The sequence below is a fragment of the Tachyglossus aculeatus genome, chromosome 5, assembly GCF_015852505.1.
Source record: "Tachyglossus aculeatus isolate mTacAcu1 chromosome 5, mTacAcu1.pri, whole genome shotgun sequence".
In the NCBI taxonomy this organism is placed as follows: Eukaryota; Metazoa; Chordata; class Mammalia; order Monotremata; family Tachyglossidae; genus Tachyglossus; species Tachyglossus aculeatus.
In genome coordinates this window covers 98,381,015-98,400,029 of record NC_052070.1, presented here as the reverse complement: position 1 = coordinate 98,400,029, position 19,015 = coordinate 98,381,015, and the positions used below count along the sequence as shown (strand labels likewise).

The 19,015-nt window shown below is 46.1% G+C and overlaps 1 protein-coding gene across 7 annotated transcripts in view; it reads right to left on the bottom strand.

Annotated features, from left to right (window-relative positions):
* The window catches only part of AKAP13 (A-kinase anchoring protein 13), a 324,907-nt gene that overhangs the window by 202,979 nt on the left and 102,913 nt on the right, over positions 1–19,015 (bottom strand). For all 7 annotated transcript variants that reach the window (XM_038746250.1, XM_038746251.1, XM_038746256.1 and 4 more), the window contains exon 5: positions 2,700–2,898. In XM_038746250.1, the coding sequence (XP_038602178.1) occupies positions 2,700–2,898 (199 nt within the window). The remainder of the gene's footprint in view (positions 1–2,699; positions 2,899–19,015) is intronic.

Below are 19,015 nucleotides of genomic sequence, written 5' to 3'. Positions count from 1 at the left end.
TAAAAAGTCATGGTATTTATTAAGCACTTATTACATGCTAAGCACTACCCTAAACAATGGGGCAGAACCAAGACAGTCCCTGTCCCACATGGGACTGAAAGTCTAAGTAGGAGGGAGTACGAGGCCTTCCTTAATTCATTTCTCATCCCTTCCCTCCCTACTTCTCATTTGTTAGTTTCTCCATTAAACACCTGTATTCTCACACACCTCTGTTGCATTTATGTACATACCTTTACGTTCTATTGCTTCCTCCCAGCTGTAATTTATTTTAGAGTCTGCCTTCCCTATTACACTGTAGTAAACTCCTTTCAGGCAGGGATCATATCTATAACTCCACTGTACTCTCCCAAGTGCTTAGTTCAGTGCTCTGCTTAGAGTAAGCACTCAATAAATATTATCAATTGATTCACTAAATGGTTGACTGGGGGCAGGGGTAGGATGTGGAGAAAGGGTTTTTGGTGGGAGTGGAGCACAATTCTGGTATCTCTCTGCTAACCTTCAGCCATCATCATGTGGTCTAGGGGAAAGAACACAGGATGGGGGTTCTAATCCCACCTCTGCCTCTTGCCCTGTATAAGGTGAACTTAACATCTCTGTGCCTCAGTTCCTTCATCTGTAAAATGGGGAAAAATACCTGTTTTATCTCCCTCTTGAGACTGAGATTTTCCCAGGTGGGACAAGGACATTTTCCAATCTCATTACCTTGTACCTGCTCCTCACCCCACTCCAATCCATACTACACACTGCTGCAGGGATCATCTTTCTGAACCATCGCTTGGCTCACATCTCTCCCCCACAAAACTCTCCACTGGCTTCCTGTGTCTCTCCACAGCAAAATAAAATTTCTCACAGTTGGCATCAAGGCTCTGCATCCCTTAGTTCCACCAAATCCTAAATGCTTCCTTTGCTTGCGATTCTCCAACTCACTGTCTCCATTCCTCCCAAGCCAACTTTCCAGCCAGACCACATTCATGACTCTCCCATTTCCACTTACTCAAGCTTCCTCAAGCTTGGAACTCTCCCAGTCTCCACATCAAGACAGCCCATAGGTCTCCCTATGTCCAAATCCCTCCTAAGACCCCCACCTCCTCCAACAATCATTCCCCAATGAAATTCCCAGCACCCTCATTCATATCACCCCTCTGACCAATTCTAACACTTTTTTTGTCAATTGTTAAGTGTTTATGTGCCATACACTCTACTAAGTGCTGGGGTAGATACAAGAAATAATCATAATAATAATGATGGTATTTGTTAAGCGCTTACTATGTGCAAAGCACTGTTCTAAGCGCTGGGGGATACAAGGTGATCAGGTTGTCCCACGTAGGGCTCACAGTCTTAATCCCCATTTTACAGATGAGGGAACTGAGGCACAGAGAAGTGAAGTGACTTGCCCAAAGTCACACAGGTGACAATTGGCAGAGCCGGGATTTGAACCCATAATCTCTGACTCCAAAGCCCGTGCTCTTTCCACTGAGCCACGCTGCTTCTCTGATATCTGGTTGGACACAGCCATGTCCCACATGGGGTTCACAGTCTTAACCCCCATTTTACAGATGAGAAATAGTGCTCTTTCTACTAGATCACGTTGCTTATGAGCATATTTAAACCTTCCTTAGAACTATTAGTGCATATATGACTGCTCAGTGTATTTACTTTGACCACTTGCATTATACTTTTTATGTCTATTTTTGGGCAGGGAATGTGTCATTTGATTATTCTGTACTTCCCAAGCAACTAATACAGTGCACTGCATCAAGCAGGAGCTCACCATGTCTACCAACTCTGTTACAGTGTACTTTCCCAAGTGCTTAGTACACTGCTCTGCACAGTCAGCGCTCAATAAATAGCACTGATTGATTGATTGATGCTTGAGAGACAGGACATTGTGGCATCATAATATTTCTGGCTTTGGGGACTGTTCCCTCGCTGAAGAAAATCTGTTTATGAACACCTAAATTTGAATCCCACCTAAGCAGTTCTCAGATTTTCCCCATTAGTAACAATAATAATAATTTTGTTATTTGTTAAGAACTTACTACGTGCCAAGCACTGTTCTAAGCACGGGGGAAATACAAGGTAATCAGGTTGTCTCACATGGGGCTCATAGTCTTAATCCCCATTTTCCAGATGAGGTAACTGAGGCACCAAGTGAAGTGACTTGCCCAAAGTCACATAGCTGATAAGTGGTGGAGCCAGGATTAGAACCCATGACCTCTGACTTCCAAGCCTGCACTCTTTCTAATGAGCCATGCTGCTTCTCTAATATCAATTAGGCTGTTAATATATAATGGAAAAGCATCGCTCTTATGCAATGCATATCCAAAGTGCCGACACGAATGGTAAAACAGAGTCTGTGTCCTCGTGAATCTTATAGATTAGTCCAAACACAATTTAAAGCCTCCATTTTATGGGGCAGAAATGGTTCTACAATTATCCTGACCCTTAAGATACATCTTCCAGTTAGAGGCCAAGTCATTTTACATGGCAAGCACAGGGAGCAGAGATATTAATAGGGAGGTAAGAGGAGACTATGGTTTCTGGAAGGTGGTTTCTCTGGAAATTCTCAGATCTGGGGGGCGGATAAAAATGGAGGAGACTAAACTGACCCCAGTTCTCATTCATGATCAGATTCATTCTTCTGGCCGTTAGTGGACATAAGACCCCAGAGACATGATTCAAGGCTTCTCCCTCCTCACCATTAGCTGATGTTGGATGCTCATAAGTTTGAAAATGTGTCCAGTCCGACTATCTCTGGAGAACAGAGATTCGTCATCGGATTCTGACTCGGAGGTCAACGTGTAGACGTCCAGCTCCCGGTGGTGCCTCACGGAGCAGTCTCCGTAGGGAATTTCATAGGATAGACTGCTCCAGGAGTCGGGTTCCTCTGCATTCTCTCTAAAATAAAACCAAATCACAGGTTAACACACTGTCCTCAGGGTAGGTTTACCGATCTTGCCACAGTGCTCTTTGGGAAATCCTGGATCTCATTAGCTGGGCCAACCGTGCTTCCTGATACTTTTTTTTCCTCATCTCAGCCGCACAAACTCAAAATGGCAAGGCACAGCAAAAATGTTAAGTGCAAAATATAAGCTGTTTCCCCTTTAGGCTACTATTGGGTCAAGCAAGAGAAGCCTGAGTTCGGGATGAGATGAATGTTGTCGAGAAATGAAGAAATGCCAGATTGATGCCCTACTGACACATGATTTTTTAAGTGCTATTTATTTAGCATTTACTATGTACTAGGCACTGTTCTAAGCACTGGGGTAGATGCACGTTAATCAGTCCCTGACCCACATGGGGCTCACAGTCTAAATAGGAGGGAGTAGGATTTATTTCCCCATTTTACAGATGGGGTAACTGAGGCACAGAGAAGTTAACTGACTTGCCCAAGGTCAAACAGCAGGCACATGGTAGAGTTGGGATTAGAACCCAGGTCCTCTGACTCCCAGGGTCATACTCTTTCCACTAAGTCATGCTGCCTCCCAAGTAATAGGGCAGAGGCCTCCTCCTCTTCAAACTTTGGCTGTTCCGATTGGCACCTCTCTAGAAGAGTGGAAGAAGACGCCTGTCCAAGATGGACCAGGGATAATAATAATGATTATGGTATTTGTTAAGCACTTACTATGTGCCAGGCACTGTACTAAGCACTGGGGTGGATACAAGCAACTCAGGTTGGACACAGTCCCTCATCCCACATGGGACTCACAGTCTCAATCCCCATTTTACAGATGAGCTAACTGAGGCACAGAGAAGTGAAGTGATCTGATCAAAATCACACATCAGACAAGTGGCAGAGCTGGGATTAGAACCCATGACCGGCTGACTCCCAGGCCCATGCTCTATCCACTATACCAGGCTGCTTCTTAAAACAAAAGTCCAGAAGGAAATAACTGCAAACATATTCGGGCAAATAATCTCTAACAGAGCACTGAAGTAATAACTTGCCCACTTGTCTGTGTTGGGAAAGAAAGTGGGCTGACCTGAGCCCCATGTGGGGAAGGGACCATTTCTGTTCTGACTGCAATGTACCTGTCCCAGTGCTTAGTACAGTGCTTGGCCCATAGTAAGTGCTTCACAAATACCACAACTATCATTATTACCTCAATCAATCCATGGTATTTGAGCACTTAATGTGTGCCGGGCACTGTAATAATAATAATGATGGCATTTGTTAAGTGCTTACTATGTGCAAAGCACTGTTCTAAGTGCTGGGGGGGATACAAGGTGATCAGGTTGGTCCACATGGGGCTCACAGTCTTAATCTCCATTTTACAGATGAGGTAACTGAGGCTCAGAGAAGTTAAGTGACTTGCCCAAGGTCACACAGCAGACATGTGGTGGAGCTGGGATTAGAACCCATGACCCCTGGCTCCCAAGCCCGTGCTCTTTCCACTGAGCCACGCTGCACTGGGAGGGTACAATACAACAGAGTTGGTAGCACGTCACTTGCCCACAGTAAGCTTACAGTCTAGGGATGAGGCATTAATACAAATAATTTATAATACACATAATGTATTGATATATCCATAAGTGCCGTGTGGCTGAGGGTGGGGTGAATATCAAGTGCCCAAAGGTCACAGATCCAAGTGCATAGATGACACAGAGGGAGAGGGAGTTGGGGAACGGAGGGCTTACTCGGGGAAGACCTCTTGGAGGAGAGGAGACTTTAATGAGACTTTGAAGGTGGGGAGGGTATGGTCTGGAGTAGGGGGAGTGAATTTCATGCCCAAGGGAGGAAGTGGCAAAGGGGTCAGTAGCAAGATAGACGAGATCAGGGAACAGTGAGGAAGCCGCAGATAGAGAAGAGAAGTGTGAAGGTTAGGCTCTAGTAGGAGCTCAGTCAAGTAAGGTGCAAGGTAAGGGGCAAGTTGATTGAGTGCTTTAAAGCCTACAGTAAGGAGTTTCCGTTTGACACAGAGGTGGATGGGCAACCACTGGAGGCTCCTGAGGATTGGGGAAACACTGCCTGAATTTTTTTGAGAAAAATGATCTTGGCAGCAGAGTGAATTAAGGACTGGAGTGAGGAGAGACAGGAGGCAGGGAGGTCAGGGAGATGCATTAATCAAGGCAGGATAAGATAAGTGCTTGGATCAGTGTGGTAGCAGTCTGGATAGAGAGGAACGAGAGGATTAGAGCGATGGTGTGAAGGCAGAACTGACAGGATATGGTGATGCTGAAAATGTATGTTGAATGAGCGAGATGAGAGAAGGACAACACCAAGACTTGTGAGACAGGGAGGACAGGCGTATTGTCATTGTGGGCAGGGAAAGACAGGAAGGACAAGATTTGGGTGGGAATACAAATTCTGTTTTGGACATGTTTAGTTTGAGGTGTCAGTGGGACATTCAGGTAGGGATGTCCTGAAGGCTAGAGGAAATGAGAGTACAGAAAAGGAGAGAGGTCAAGGCTGGAAATGTAGATTCAAGAAACATCCATATAGAGAAGGTAGTTGAAGCCTTGGAAGTCTCCAATAATAATATAATGATGTCATTTATTAAGCACTTACTATGTGCAAAGCACTGTTCTAAGTGCTGGGGAGGTTACAAGGTGATCAGGTTGTCCTACAGGGGGCTCACAGTCTTAATTCCTATTTTACAGATGAGGTACTAAGGCACAGAGAAGTTAAGTGACTTGCCCAAAGTCACACAGATGACAATTGGCGAAGCCAGGGTTTGAACCCATGACCTCTGACTCCAAAGCCCGTGCTCTTTCCACTGAGCCACACTGCTTCAAGGGAGTAGGTGTAGATGGAGAATAGAATAGGACCTAAAATTGAGCCTTGAGGTACCCCCACCAACAGAGGATGGGTGGCAGAGGAGGAGCCCACAAAAAAGAGTGAGAAGGAACAGTCAAAAAGATACGAGTTGAACCAAGAAAAGACAGTGTCAATGAAGCAAAGGTTGGATAAAGTTTCAAAAGAAGTGAGTGGGCCACAATGACTAAGGCAGCTGAGAGGTCAAGGATGATTAGGATGAAGTAGAAACTGGGAGATATGGTGAGGAGAAGATTATTGGTTACCTTTGAGAGAGCTGAGGAGTTGAAGGGGTAGGAAACCAGATTGGAGGTCATCAAGAAGAGAATTGGAGGAGATGAAGTGGAGAAAAAGGGTGTAAACAACTCTCCCTTGAGGTGTTTGAGGAGGAATGGTACAAGAGAGATAAGGAGATAACTAGGAACCTGTGGAGTCAAGGGAGGGTGTTTTCAGGGTAAGGGATAATGATAATAATAATAATGGTGGTATTTGTTAAGCACTTACTAGGGGCCAAGCACTATGCAAGCATGCTTAAAAGCAAAGAGTAAAAAGCCAAAGGAAAGTGAAAGTTAACGATGTTAGTCAAGAAAGGAAGAAGGGAAGGGGAAAGAGTTTTAATAAAACATAAGGAAGGAGGTCAGTGCAGGTGAAGTGGTGTAGGTTTTGAGAAGGGACGGGAGATCTCTTCTTGGAATACTGCTGGGAAGAGTGGGAGTTGAAGACTGGTGGGGTACAATGGGGAGACTGGAGTGAAGCAAGGGAGATCTCACAGAGATCACACCTGATGGTTTCAATTGTATTTATAAAGTATGTAGCCAGGTCATTAGAGGAAAGAGATGGTGGGGGTGAGGGGATAGAAAGTTTGAGGAGGGAGTGAAGTGTCTGGTGGGGAAAATGAGTATGAGAATGAAATACGAGGGAGATCGACACATCTTCAGGGCTCAGAAACTACCCAGCTCTATTCCCAGAGAGAAGTGAAAAAAGTCAACCCTGACAAGTGGATAATCCTCTCTGTAATTAGCAAATTCAGAAGCAAGATAAGACATCAAACAAAAACAAAACAGTTAAGTGAAAGTCAGGGCCCACAGGCAGAGTAAAGAGGTCTGCTAATTTGGCTTCACTTATTCTAAATTCTCTCCAAGAAGGATGCAAGTGTGTTAAAAGCAGGGCTTACATTGCTGAATTTCGGATGTAGGGTTTCTTTATTAAAATAAATTTGCAGAGGGCTGATCCCTTAGGACCCAACTCCATCCCACTCCTGTTCTCTTACCTCCATCCCAAACTACCTATTTCCAGCAATGCACTCTCAGTCAGCTCATTCCCTTTCCTGAGGGCAGGGATTATGTCTACTGATTCTGCTGGATCCTTCCAAGCTCTTCATAAAGGGCTCTACACACAGCAGCTGCTCATTAAATACTACTGATAGTTTTTTTTTTAAAGGTATTTATTAAGTGCTTAATATGTGCTAGGCACTGGGCTGTATCTTGTATCAACAAGATATTGGGTTGGAAACAGTCCCTGTCGCACAAGGGGCTCACAGTCTTAATCCCCATTATACAGATGAGGTAACAGAGAAATTAAAAAACTTGTCCAAGGACACACAGCAGACAAGTGGAGGAGTCAGGATTAGAACCCAGGTCCTCTGACTCCCAGGCTGATGCTCTTTCCACCAGGCCAAGCTGCCATCTAAGGAGCCAGACTGCACTTCTCAGTCATCTTGCATTAGATTACCTAGCAATCAATCTATCAGTGGCATTATCAAGTGCCTAAGCAGCTTGGCTCAATGGAAAGAGTCAGAGGCTTTGGAGTCAGAGGTCATGGATCCTAATCCCAGCCCCGCCACTTGTCAGCTGTGTGACTTTGGGCAAGTCACTTCACTTCTCTGTGCCTTAGTTCCCTCATCTGTAAAATGGGGATTAAGACTGTGAGCCCCACGTGGGACAACCTAATTGGGACAACCTAATTAGCTTGTAACCTCCCCATAGCTTAGAACAGTATATACTAAGCACTTAATAAATGCCGTCATTAAGTGCTTAGTACAGTGCTCTGCACACAGTAAGTGCTCAATAAATATGATTGAATGAATGAATGAATAGGCTCTTGGGAAAGAAGAATGGAGAAAAACAACCGGATCCCTATTCTCAAGCTGTTTTGGATCGAACACGCCACTTGCATAGGCTGGCCTTTCCTTCCTTTTATCAATCATTTTTAGATATTTATTGGTATAAATAAATAGGTCATAGATATTTATGGAGCACTTACTGTGGGCAGAGTATTGTAGGAGGTGTTTGGGAAAGTACAATACAATAGAGTTGGTACAAGCAAACCTTACTCACAAAGACACAAACACTCACACAAACACACAATCTTTTCAATGCCACTTTGGCTCAAACATGCTTCTGAAGAGCGACCAGTGACAGTGGGCTGAAGGGGATGGAAAGTGCAAGGTGGTGTTTTCAATCCCCTAGTCATCCTGGGACACCTAGATGAGGGAGAAGGTGAGGCCACCCTTATGGGGTTACAGTGTAAGTTGACCCGACATTTTCCCATTTAGAGTCTCCGCAAGAGGACAAGGGAGTCATCCCACTGGACTCTGCCTAAAGCCTTCCGAGTCTCCCACACTTCACCAGATTCTATGCTCTTTATGGGCAGGGATTGTGTCTACCAATGCTTTTGTACTGTACTCTCCCAAAAGCTTAATGTTCTGCACATATAAGCACTCAATAAATACCACTGATTGGGAGATTGCTCTAATAACTTATTCTGGCTCCCCTGAATTATTTAACAGTTCTGTTGTAGGTTTACACATTTGAAACCGAACATAATCACACATACCCACAAACCCAGACACATGAGTCTAGAAACAAAGGCTTTGTTTTTTTTCCCCCAGGTGCTTAGATTTGCATGGGTTTCACACTGCAGAGAACAAAGAATCGATCCTTTCAAGTTTGCAGCTTTAACAGACTCCCCAGGGGACCTGTTCATACTTCACAGACCACACAGGACATAAAATGGTGCACATCTGAGGGCGGCCTGGGGTGGAGGGGCCAAAAAGAGACCAGACTCACCCAGTCTTCTGCAAATCTGGCTGGGGAGAAATATAACTAAACAAACACTGCCTAAAGTCCTAGCTCGGGTTCCAAAGTCTTCCCTCAGCAGTTGGATTATGCAACAGAGCGATGTCCAGAGATGATTAGGTCACTTTCCAGGTTCTGGAGGTCAAACATGCTTTGCCCCACATCGATCTGACAAGCATCAATAAATTTCCCTGTTACAGAGCTGAAAATTCGGCTGGCGATTTGAAGTCCGTCCCCTCCCACCCGGGTGAATCACTGAGTCCTACTCTAACACTTCAGTGTCCACAGAGATGACCTGCAATTCTCCACCCTGAATTTCCTTCCTCAATTTCAAATTAGCTCTAGAGAGTATTACCCTTGGGGCAGCAGTTCTGCAGGGAAAATTCCAAGATAATTAACACTACATTCAGAATCCCAGCCCTTCCTTACTTGGAGGGGTCCTTGCAGTGTTTAAACTACCCCTACTTCTGAGTCACTCTTTTATGACCACATCTACTACTCTGTTGCCTCGACTAGCTGAAATTTATTTTAATATCATTACTGTTATGGTGCTTATTAAGTGCTTACTGTGTGTCAAGGACTTGTTCAAAGTAATGGGGTAGATACAAGTTATCAGGTCAGACCCAATCCCTGCCCCACAAGGGACTCACAGTCTAAGTAGAAGGGAGAACAAGTATTTAATCCCCATTTTACAGTTGAGAAAACCAAGGCACAGAGAAGTTAGGTGACTTGCTCAAGGTCACACAGCAGACAAGTGGAAGAGCAGGGATTAGAACCCAGGGTCCTCTGACTTCCAGATTCAGGCTCTTTCCACTAGGCCATGCTGCTTCTATGTCTGACTTCTCCATTAGTTTGTTAGCTCCTCACGGGCAGGGATCGTGTCTACTAACTCTACTGTCCTCTGACATGCTTAGTACAGTGTTCTGCGCACAGAAAGCGCTCAACCAATACCCACTAGCTGACTGAGTCAATCAGCCTTTGCATGGTTCCAAAAGAAATGCTGCCCCACTATCCTGGGGAATCCAGGTCGGTTTGGGGGCAGTCTAAGGAGGCTCCTGGTAATTCCAGGATCCCCTTAAGTTTGTGATGGAACACTGAGGGGGAAAAGTGCAACTGGGCCAGGGTTCTGGCTATTCCTGAAGAGGACGCTGCTGAGGGTGGGGTCCTAATTGAGCCTGCGAATGTGTGGGAGACATGTGTCTCCCACTCTCGCTCTGGTACCCTTTACAAGCTAGGACAGATTCTAGGGCTAATGGGTTTGTCCCACATTGGGCACATCACTACCTCTTGACATCTCCACTGACCAAGAATGGGGAATGATAATGTTATTTATATTTGTTAAGCGCTTACTGTATGCCATTATACTAAGTGCTGGTGGTGGATATACAAGCAAATTGGGTTGGACACAGTCCCTGTCCCACATAATAATAATAATGATGGCATTTGTTAAGTGCTTACTATGTGTACTATATTCTAAGCACTGGAGAGGATACAAGGTGATCAGGTTGTCCCACGTGGGGCTCACAGTCTTAATCCCCATTTTACAGACGAGGGAACTGAGGCCCAGAGAAGTTAAGTGACTTGCCCTAAGTCACACAGCTGACAAGTGGCGGAGCTGGAATTAGAACCCACGACCTCTGACTCCCAGTCCCAGGCTCTACCCACTACAGGAATGCAACCCAGCCCCCGATTCAGCTCTAAGTATCAGCACATCATCCACAGTGGCACAGTGGCAAAAAGCAGCAAATTACAGCAACCATGTGTTTTAGTGATAATCATGATGGTATTTTTAAGTGCTTACTATGTGCCAGACACAGAACTAAGCACTGGGATGGATTCATTCAATCGTATTTATTGAGCGCTTACTGTGTGCAGAGCACTATCAAGGTGCACACAATCCCTGTCCCAGGGGGGCTCACAGTCTCAATCCCTATTTTACAGATGAGGCACAGAGAAGTGATGTGACTTGCCCAAAGTCACACAGCAGACAAGTGGCAGAGCCAAAATTAGAACCCATGTCTAACACTTCCTCTAAAATAACTGACCTAATCAGAGTCTTCTGCTACCCAAGAGCAGGAATGAAACTCTAGCTAGAGTCAGAACAAGTCTCTTATCATCAATCCTTGGGGTTCCCAGAGAAAGATTCAGAAATGAAGATTTTATTTTATTTTTAATGGTATTTTTTAAGCGCTTACTATATGCCAGGCACTGAACTAGGTGCTGGGGTAGATACAAGTCAATCAGGTTGGACACAGTCCATGTCCCACATGGGGCTCACAATCTTAATCCCCATTTTACAGATGAGGTAACTGAAGCACAGAGAAGACAGACTTGCTTAAGGTCACACAGTAGACAAGTGGAGGAGCTGGGATTAGAACTCACGTCCTCTGACTCCCAAGTCCCTGTTCTATCCACTAGGCCATGCTGCTTATCAGTTCAGAAGCAAACATGAGGAAAGGGCTCAAGAGGGGAAGGGGTGGAGATAGGAATGGGGACTATAAACTCTCTCCTCAACCTCCTCCAGTCTGGCTTCCGTCCCCTACATTCCACGGAAACTGCCCTCTCAAAGGTCACCAATGACCTCCTGCTTGCCAAATCCAACGGCTCATACTCTGACCTAATCCTCCTCGACATCTCAGCTGCCTTCGACACTGTGGACCACCCCCTTCTCCTCAAAACGCTATCTGACCTTGGCTTCACAGACTCTGTCCTCTCCTGGTTCTCTCATCTCTCCGGTCGTTCTTTCTCAGTCTCTTTTGCAGGCTCCTCCTCCCCCTCCCATCCTCTTACTGTGGGGGTTCCCCAAGGTTCAGTGCTTGGTCCCCTTCTGTTCTCGGTCTACACGCACTCCCTTGGTGACCTCATTCGCTCCCACAGCTTCAACTATCACCTCTACGCTGATGACACCCAGATCTACATCTCTGCCCCTGCTCTCTCCCCCTCTCTCCAGGCTCGCATCTCCTCCTGCCTTCAGGACATCTCCATCTGGATGTCTGCCTGCCACCTAAAGCTCAACATGTTGAAGACTGAACTCCTTGTCTTCCCTCCCAAACCTGGCCCTCTCCCTGACTTTCCCATCTCTGTTGACGGCACTACCATCCTTCCCGTCTCACAAGCCCGCAACCTTGGTGTCATCCTCGACTCCGCTCTCTCATTCACCCCTCACATCCAAGCCGTCACCCAAACCTGCCAGGTCTCAGCTCCGCAACATTGCCAAGATCTGCCCTTTCCTCTCCATCCATACCACTACCCTGCTCATTCAAGCTCTCATCCTATCCCATCTGGACTACTGCATCAGCCTTCTCTCTGATCTCCCATCCTCGTGTCTCTCCCCACTTCAATCCATACTTCATGCTGCTGCCCAGATTATCTTTGTCCAGAAACGCTCTGGGCATATTACTCCCCTCCTCAAAAATCTCCAGTGGCTACCAATCAATCTGCACATCAGGCAGAAACTCCTCACCCTGGGCTTCAAGGCTGTCCATCACCTCGCCCCCTCCTACCTCACCTCCCTTCTCTCCTTCTACAGCCCACCCTGCACCCTCCGCTCCTCTGCTGCTAAACTCCTCACCGTACCTCGTTCTCGCCTGTCCCGCCATCGACCCCCGGCCCATGTCATCCCCCGGGCCTGGAATGCCCTCCCTCTGCCCATCCGCCAAGCTAGCTCTCTTCCTCCCTTCAAGGCCCTACTGAGAGCTCACCTCCTCCAGGAGGCCTTCCCAGACTGAGCCCCTTCCTCTCCCCCTCGTCCCCTCTCCATCCCCCCCATCTTACCTCCTTCCCTTCCCCACAGCACCTGTATATATGTATATATGTTTGTACATATTTATTACTCTATTTATTTATTTATTTATTTTACTTGTACATATCTATTCTATTTATTTTATTTTGTTAGCATGTTTGGTTTTGCTCCCCCTTTTAGACTGTGAGCCCACTGCTGGGTAGGGACTGTCTCTATATGTTACCAACTTGTACTTCCCAAGCGCTTAGTACAGTGCTCTGCAGACAGTAAGCGCTCAATAAATACGATTATTGATGATGATGATGATGACTACAAAACGCTAGCCCCATCCCCTGCCATGATGGGGATTTTGTTTCCAAGCCAGGACAATTGGTACATGGGTGATGGGAAATTTGAGATAATGCCCCCAATGCCCCCTCTCTCTTTCTTCCTGGCCCACTCCCCTTTCTCTTTCTTCCTGCCCCCATCCCCTCTCTGTTTCTTCCAGCCCCCACATTGCCTCTCTGCTTCTTCCTGCCCCCCCAACCTCTTTCATCCTGACCCTCCACCCCCTTTTTGTTTCTTGCTGCCCCCTCTCTCTTTCTTCCTGCCCCACCTCCCCCTCCAGTATCTCTTTCTTCCTGCCCCCATTCCCTCTCTCTTCCTGACTCCCCTCCACCTCTTTTTCTTCTTGCCTCCTCTCCCCTCTCTTTCTTCATGCCACCCCATCTCCTGTTTCTTCCTGACCACCTCCCCCTGTCTTTCTTCCTGCCCCCCTCCATCTGTTTCTTCCTACCACACACCCCTCTCTTTCTTCATGCCACTCCATCTCCTCTGTTTTTTCCTGACACCTTCCCCCTCTCTTTCTTGCTGCCCCACATCCACTCTTTTTCTTCCTGCCCCCTCCCCGTTTCTTCCTGCCCCTCCCTCTCTTTCTTCCTATCCCCCTCCCCTCTCACTTCCTTCCTGTCCCCCATCACATCTCTGATTCTTCCTACCCCATCCCCCTCTCTCTTTATTCCTGAACCCCATCTCCCCTCTTTCTTGCTGCCTCCCTCTCTTTCTTGCTGCCCCCCATTCTCTCTCTTTATTCCTGCCCCCATCCCCACTCTGTTTTTTCCTGCCCCCCTCCCCTTTCTTTTTGCCCCCTGATCCCCTCTTTCTTACTGCCCCCATCCTCTCTTTCTTCCTGTCCCCATCCCCTCTCAGTTTATTCCTGCCCCCATCCCCTATTGGTTTCTTCATGCCCCCCTTCTCCCCTCTCTTTCCTGCCCCCCATCCACTCTCTTTCTTCCTGCCCCCCATCTCCTCTCTGTTTCTTCCTGCCCCCCTCCCTGTCTCTCCTTCTTCCTGCTCCCTCATCGGCTTCTCTTTCTTCCTGTTCCCCATCCCATCTTTCTTCCTGCCCCCCTCTCCCTCTCTCTCTTCCTGCCTCCCCTCCCCCCCTTTTCCCTGACTCCCTTCCCCCTCTCTTTCTTCCTGCCCCTGCCTTTTCTGACCCTCCCCATCTCTCATTCTTTTTGCCCCTTCACTCTCTTTCTTCTTGCCCCCTTTCACTCTCTTTCTTCTTGCCCCGTCCCCTCCTCTCTCTTTCTTCCTGCCCCCATCCCCTCTCTTTCTTCTTGCCCCCCCATCACCTCTCTGTTTCTTCCTGCCCCCCTCCCTCTCTAGACTGTGAGCCCATTGTTGGGTATGGATCATCTCTATATGTTGCTAGACTAGACTTTGAGCCCACTGTTGAGTAGGGACCGTCTCTATATGTTGCCAACTTGTACTTCCCAAGCGCCTAGTACAGTGCTCTGCACACAGTAAGCGCTCAATAAATACGATTGAATGAATTAATGCTGACTTGTACTTCCCAAGTGCTTAGTACAGTGCTCTGCACACAGTAAGAATTCAATAAATACAACTGAATGCACAACTGAACTATGAGACGAGGGTGAACTTTCTGGAGAGCTAATCCTGGGTCGGGGAAACTGGTTTTATGAGGAATTATTGTATCTTCTATCTATGTTGTGTTTCTGTCATTTGGGGACTACAGGAAGTGTGGCCTAGTGGAAGGAGCATGGACCTAGGACTCGGTGGGGGGGTCCTAAATTCTAATTCTGACTCTGACACTTGCCTGTTGTGTGACCTTGGGTGAGTCATTTAACTGTTCTGTGCCTCAAATTCCTCATCTCTAAAATGGGTGTGAAATACCTACGATCTACCTTAGACTATGAGCCCCTTATGGGACAGAGACTCTGCCCAATTTGATTATCTTGTATCTACACCTACTCACTGTGCTTGGCACACAGTAAGTGCTTAACAAATAACACATCATTATTATTATCAGTATCTTCCTGTGCCCATTCTTTCATTCCATTATCATACTGTAAATCCAATCCACCTTCTACTTCCTGAAAGAAAGCATTTAATACCATTCTCTTTCTACCCTGGACATGCAATATATGCTGTTGTCCATCTGAGGATGTGTTACGTGAAATGTCATGTGAAAATGAAAGCTTCACCAGCATGGCTAGAAATAAAACACCCAGCTCTTTAAAAGCAACTCTGAAACCTGGTTAGGATCAGTAAGCAGCAGGATAAAACCATACTCCAGCAACTGAAAGCCTCGAGAAACGCACTAACAAGGACAATCTGAAACTGGTCCATCGGGAAAGACAACAGGATACGAAAAGTCACCAAGCTGTGTTCCTGGAGTTTTCTAGTGCAACTGAAAACAAGAGCACAGCTCACGATGACTACTATAGCTTTCCCTAAAAAAACAGAGGGGTTAGTCATGGGCAGAAAGAGAAAGGAGTGAGGTAATTTCCTTGGCCCTTAATGTCAATAACCATTGTAGGGGATTGGCCCAATGGATAGAAGAAACCAAGGGCAAGTCCCGAAGGGTTCATTTGAGGCAAAGTTCTTCAGTGTCTCGAATTTGAGTCAGTGAGCCGTTGAAATGATGTGCCCGAAGAAGAGGCTCCTTATCTAAGATGCCAGCACCCTGATTGGAGCTCAACAATCGCTTTGGGAGAAATCAGAGCCCGGTGAGGCCGGCCTCTTGAAGAAAGAAAGCAAAGAAGGGTGGGCCTGGGGGCCACGTGATGAGCGAGATGGAGAGAGGTTTTGTTCCAGCTTCTTGGAAGTTTCGAGTCAGCCAGATTCAAGGTAGACAAAGACAGCGAGATTTCTAAGGCATCGCCAATCAAGAAGGCACAATCAACGATCAAGCGGCATGGCCCAGTGGAAAGAGCCTGGGCTTGGGAGTCAAAGGACCTGGGTTCTAATCCTGGCTCTACCATTTGCCTATTGTTTGACCTTGGGCAAGTCACTAAACTTCTCGATGCCAGTTTCTTCATCCCTAAAATAGGGATTCAATTTCTGTTGTCCTTCTACTTAGACAGTAAGCCTCGTGTGAGACAGAAATTGTGTCCAACCTCATTATTTTGTATCTACCCCAGCGCTTAGTAGACTGCTTGGTGCATCGAAAACACTGAACAAACTCCACGATTAGCATTATTTCCTGATGGCTACTCACTGGCTGCTTCTCTTTAGCAGCAGTAAGGGTACTTATTGCAATGTACCACACTGAGTGCATGGGAAAGTACAATGGAGCACCATACCTGTCTCCTTTCCACGAGCAGCTGACATTTAAAAACAATTTGATTCCTTAGGAGAGGTCAAGGAAAGCACACGGATCTCAGGGAAAACATCATACTGCACCCCCAAGCTACATTGACCACAGGACTGGCCCAAGACTAGGCTAGATGGAGAAGCAGTGTGGCCCAGTGGAAAAAGCGTGGGCCATGAAATCAGAGGACGTGGATTCAATTACCAGCTCCACCTGTTGTCTGCTGTGTGACCTTGAGCAAGTCACTTGGCTTCTCTGGGCCTCAGTGCCTTATCTGTAAAGTGGGGATGAAACGCCTGTCCTCCATCCCCTCAAACTGTGACTGTAAATAATCAGGGACTGTGTCTGACCTGATAATCTTGTATCTACCGCGGTGCTTAGTATAGTGTTTGGCACTCAAAAAGTCCTTAACAAATTTCACAATTATTACTAAGTATTCACTGGGTCAGGCTTAGTAATAGCATTATTCATATCCAATACACACAGTTGATCAAATACTTCCTGACTAATAATGCCTCAAAGGGAAGTCCAATTTCCCTCAAAGAAAGAACACAGGACCTACCCTTAGATGTTACAATTTTATATTGTGTTATAGAAGAGAAGCAACGTGGCCTAGTGGATACAGTGCAGGCCTGGGAGTCAGAAGGACCTGGGTTCTAATCCTGGCTTTGCCACTTGGCTGATGTGTGACCTTGAGTAAGTCCCTTCACTTCTCCGTGCCTCAGTTACTTCATCTTTAAAATGGGGATTAAGACTGTGAGCCCCACATGGGACAGGGACTGTATCCAAGCCAATCACCTTGTACCTTCCAAAGCACTAAGTACAATTCCTGACACACAGTAAACACTTAATACCACAAATATCATTATTATTATTATTATTATTACCATTTTTATTTTTATTATTATTATAATACACTGAACTGTACTCAGAAGTGATTGTAAGGCCCAGGTGACATTGAACTTATCTCCGTCTATAAAACCTATGACTTTATGAAGGTAGGATGCTATCTTCTGTACCAATTAAATCAACCCCATTGCTTTCAAAAGGAACTGATACTTATGCTTTAGCACGTCATACCCTCACACGAAAATTTCTGACACAAAACATCTATATTCACTAATAACAAACCTATCTGAATATGCATGATTTCTGATTGAGAGAATATTCCAAGACTTCCTAGTCATTTGCATGTGACATGCAACAGCTATCTAAGGCTCCCCCTGTCATTTGATTGGATTAGTGTCCTGTGCATCAGTAGGAGCTAAGAATCAATCCTTTAAAAAGTTCAAGGGTGCTTATTTGCAAACAGGAGGATTCAACTACAGCTGTTAAATTTTAGTAGACTGTGAGCTCCCCTTCCTCCCAGGTAAAGAGACGTTCACGTCTAGTCCACGTCTAATCACCACCTTTATGTTCTCTCCCAGGCCATTTTTTTTAAATGGTATTTGTTTTGAATTTACTCGGTGTCAGACACTGCACTAAGTGCTGGGGTACATTCATTCATTCATTCAATCATATTTATTGAGCGCTTACTTTGTGCACAGCACTGTACTAAGCGCTTGGGAAGTACAAGTTGGCAACATATAGAGACGGTCCCTACCCAACAACGGGCTCACAGTCTAGAAGGGGGAGATAGACAACAAAACAAAACATGTGGACAGTTGTCAAGTTGTCAGAACAAATAGAATTAAAGCTAAATGCACATCATTAACAAAATAAATAGAATAGTAAATATGTACAAGTAAAATAAATGGAGTAATAAATCTGTACAAACATATATACAGGTGCTGGGGGGAGGGGAAGGAGGTAGGGTAGAGGGGGGATGGGGAGGAGGAGAGGAAAAGGGGGGCTTGGTCAGGGAAGGCCTGGAGGAGGTGATTGTTTGCACAGCACTGTACTGAGAGCTTGGAAGAATACTGCATGATCTCTGCCTTCAAAGGAGTTTACAATCTAATGCTGGCAGAGGCTGGATACAGGTTTAGACCCTTTGAAACACCTGGTATGTTGATGGACAATAAGTATAAAATAATATATATTGCTCAAGGACTTTGCCATGATTTCTCATATTCCAAACCATCCAGGTCGCTCTGAATTTTCTTCAACTATCACCATGACTTTTGTCTGCTAAACGCTAGAAGACTGAAGGAGGTGTCCAGCTATGCATAATAAATATGATTGATGGATATTCCTACCCAGTCCTTCGGTTCCCCTGACCTATTCCGATACCCAGCACCACTAACAAGTAAGAATTTGTCTGGATTTCCAGGACTTAGTAGCTTCTAAACAGGCTCTCCTCTACCTTTCTGTGACCCATGTGTTAGTGGACACAACTATTGGGCGATTCTGTTCAGGGTGGGCTGCAGTACAGGGAAATCTGTATTGTTCTGAGCCTTCCCTGAGTTTATGCACCTCTCAAAGTGGGGCAGGTTCTTGGGGCCAAGGAGTGGGGGTTTGGAGTGAAGGGGTGTATGTGTGTGAGATGTTGGAGAGGGGATAGGAGTTTATTTCCTGCAATGGAAGGCCCAGTTCTGAGGTCCATCTTTGATTTGGTATTTGTGAGGTTCTGCTTCACTCTCGCTTCTCCTCGAGGCTATTTTCCTCCAGGACCAACCTCTTCCCACTGTCCGCTCTCTGCCCCTCTCGGGGCCGGGGCCGCTTGGAGGAAGAAACTGCCCCGATCACTGCGGGATCACTAAGAGTCTCTTAGCCCTGTAGAAACCCCCAGCCTGAGGGAGACCCTTGGTCACCTGCAGGGGCTTCCAGAATAATAGAAGCAGCATGGCATAGTGGCTAGAGCATGGGCCTGGGAAGTCAGAAGATCATGGTTTCAGAAGGTCATG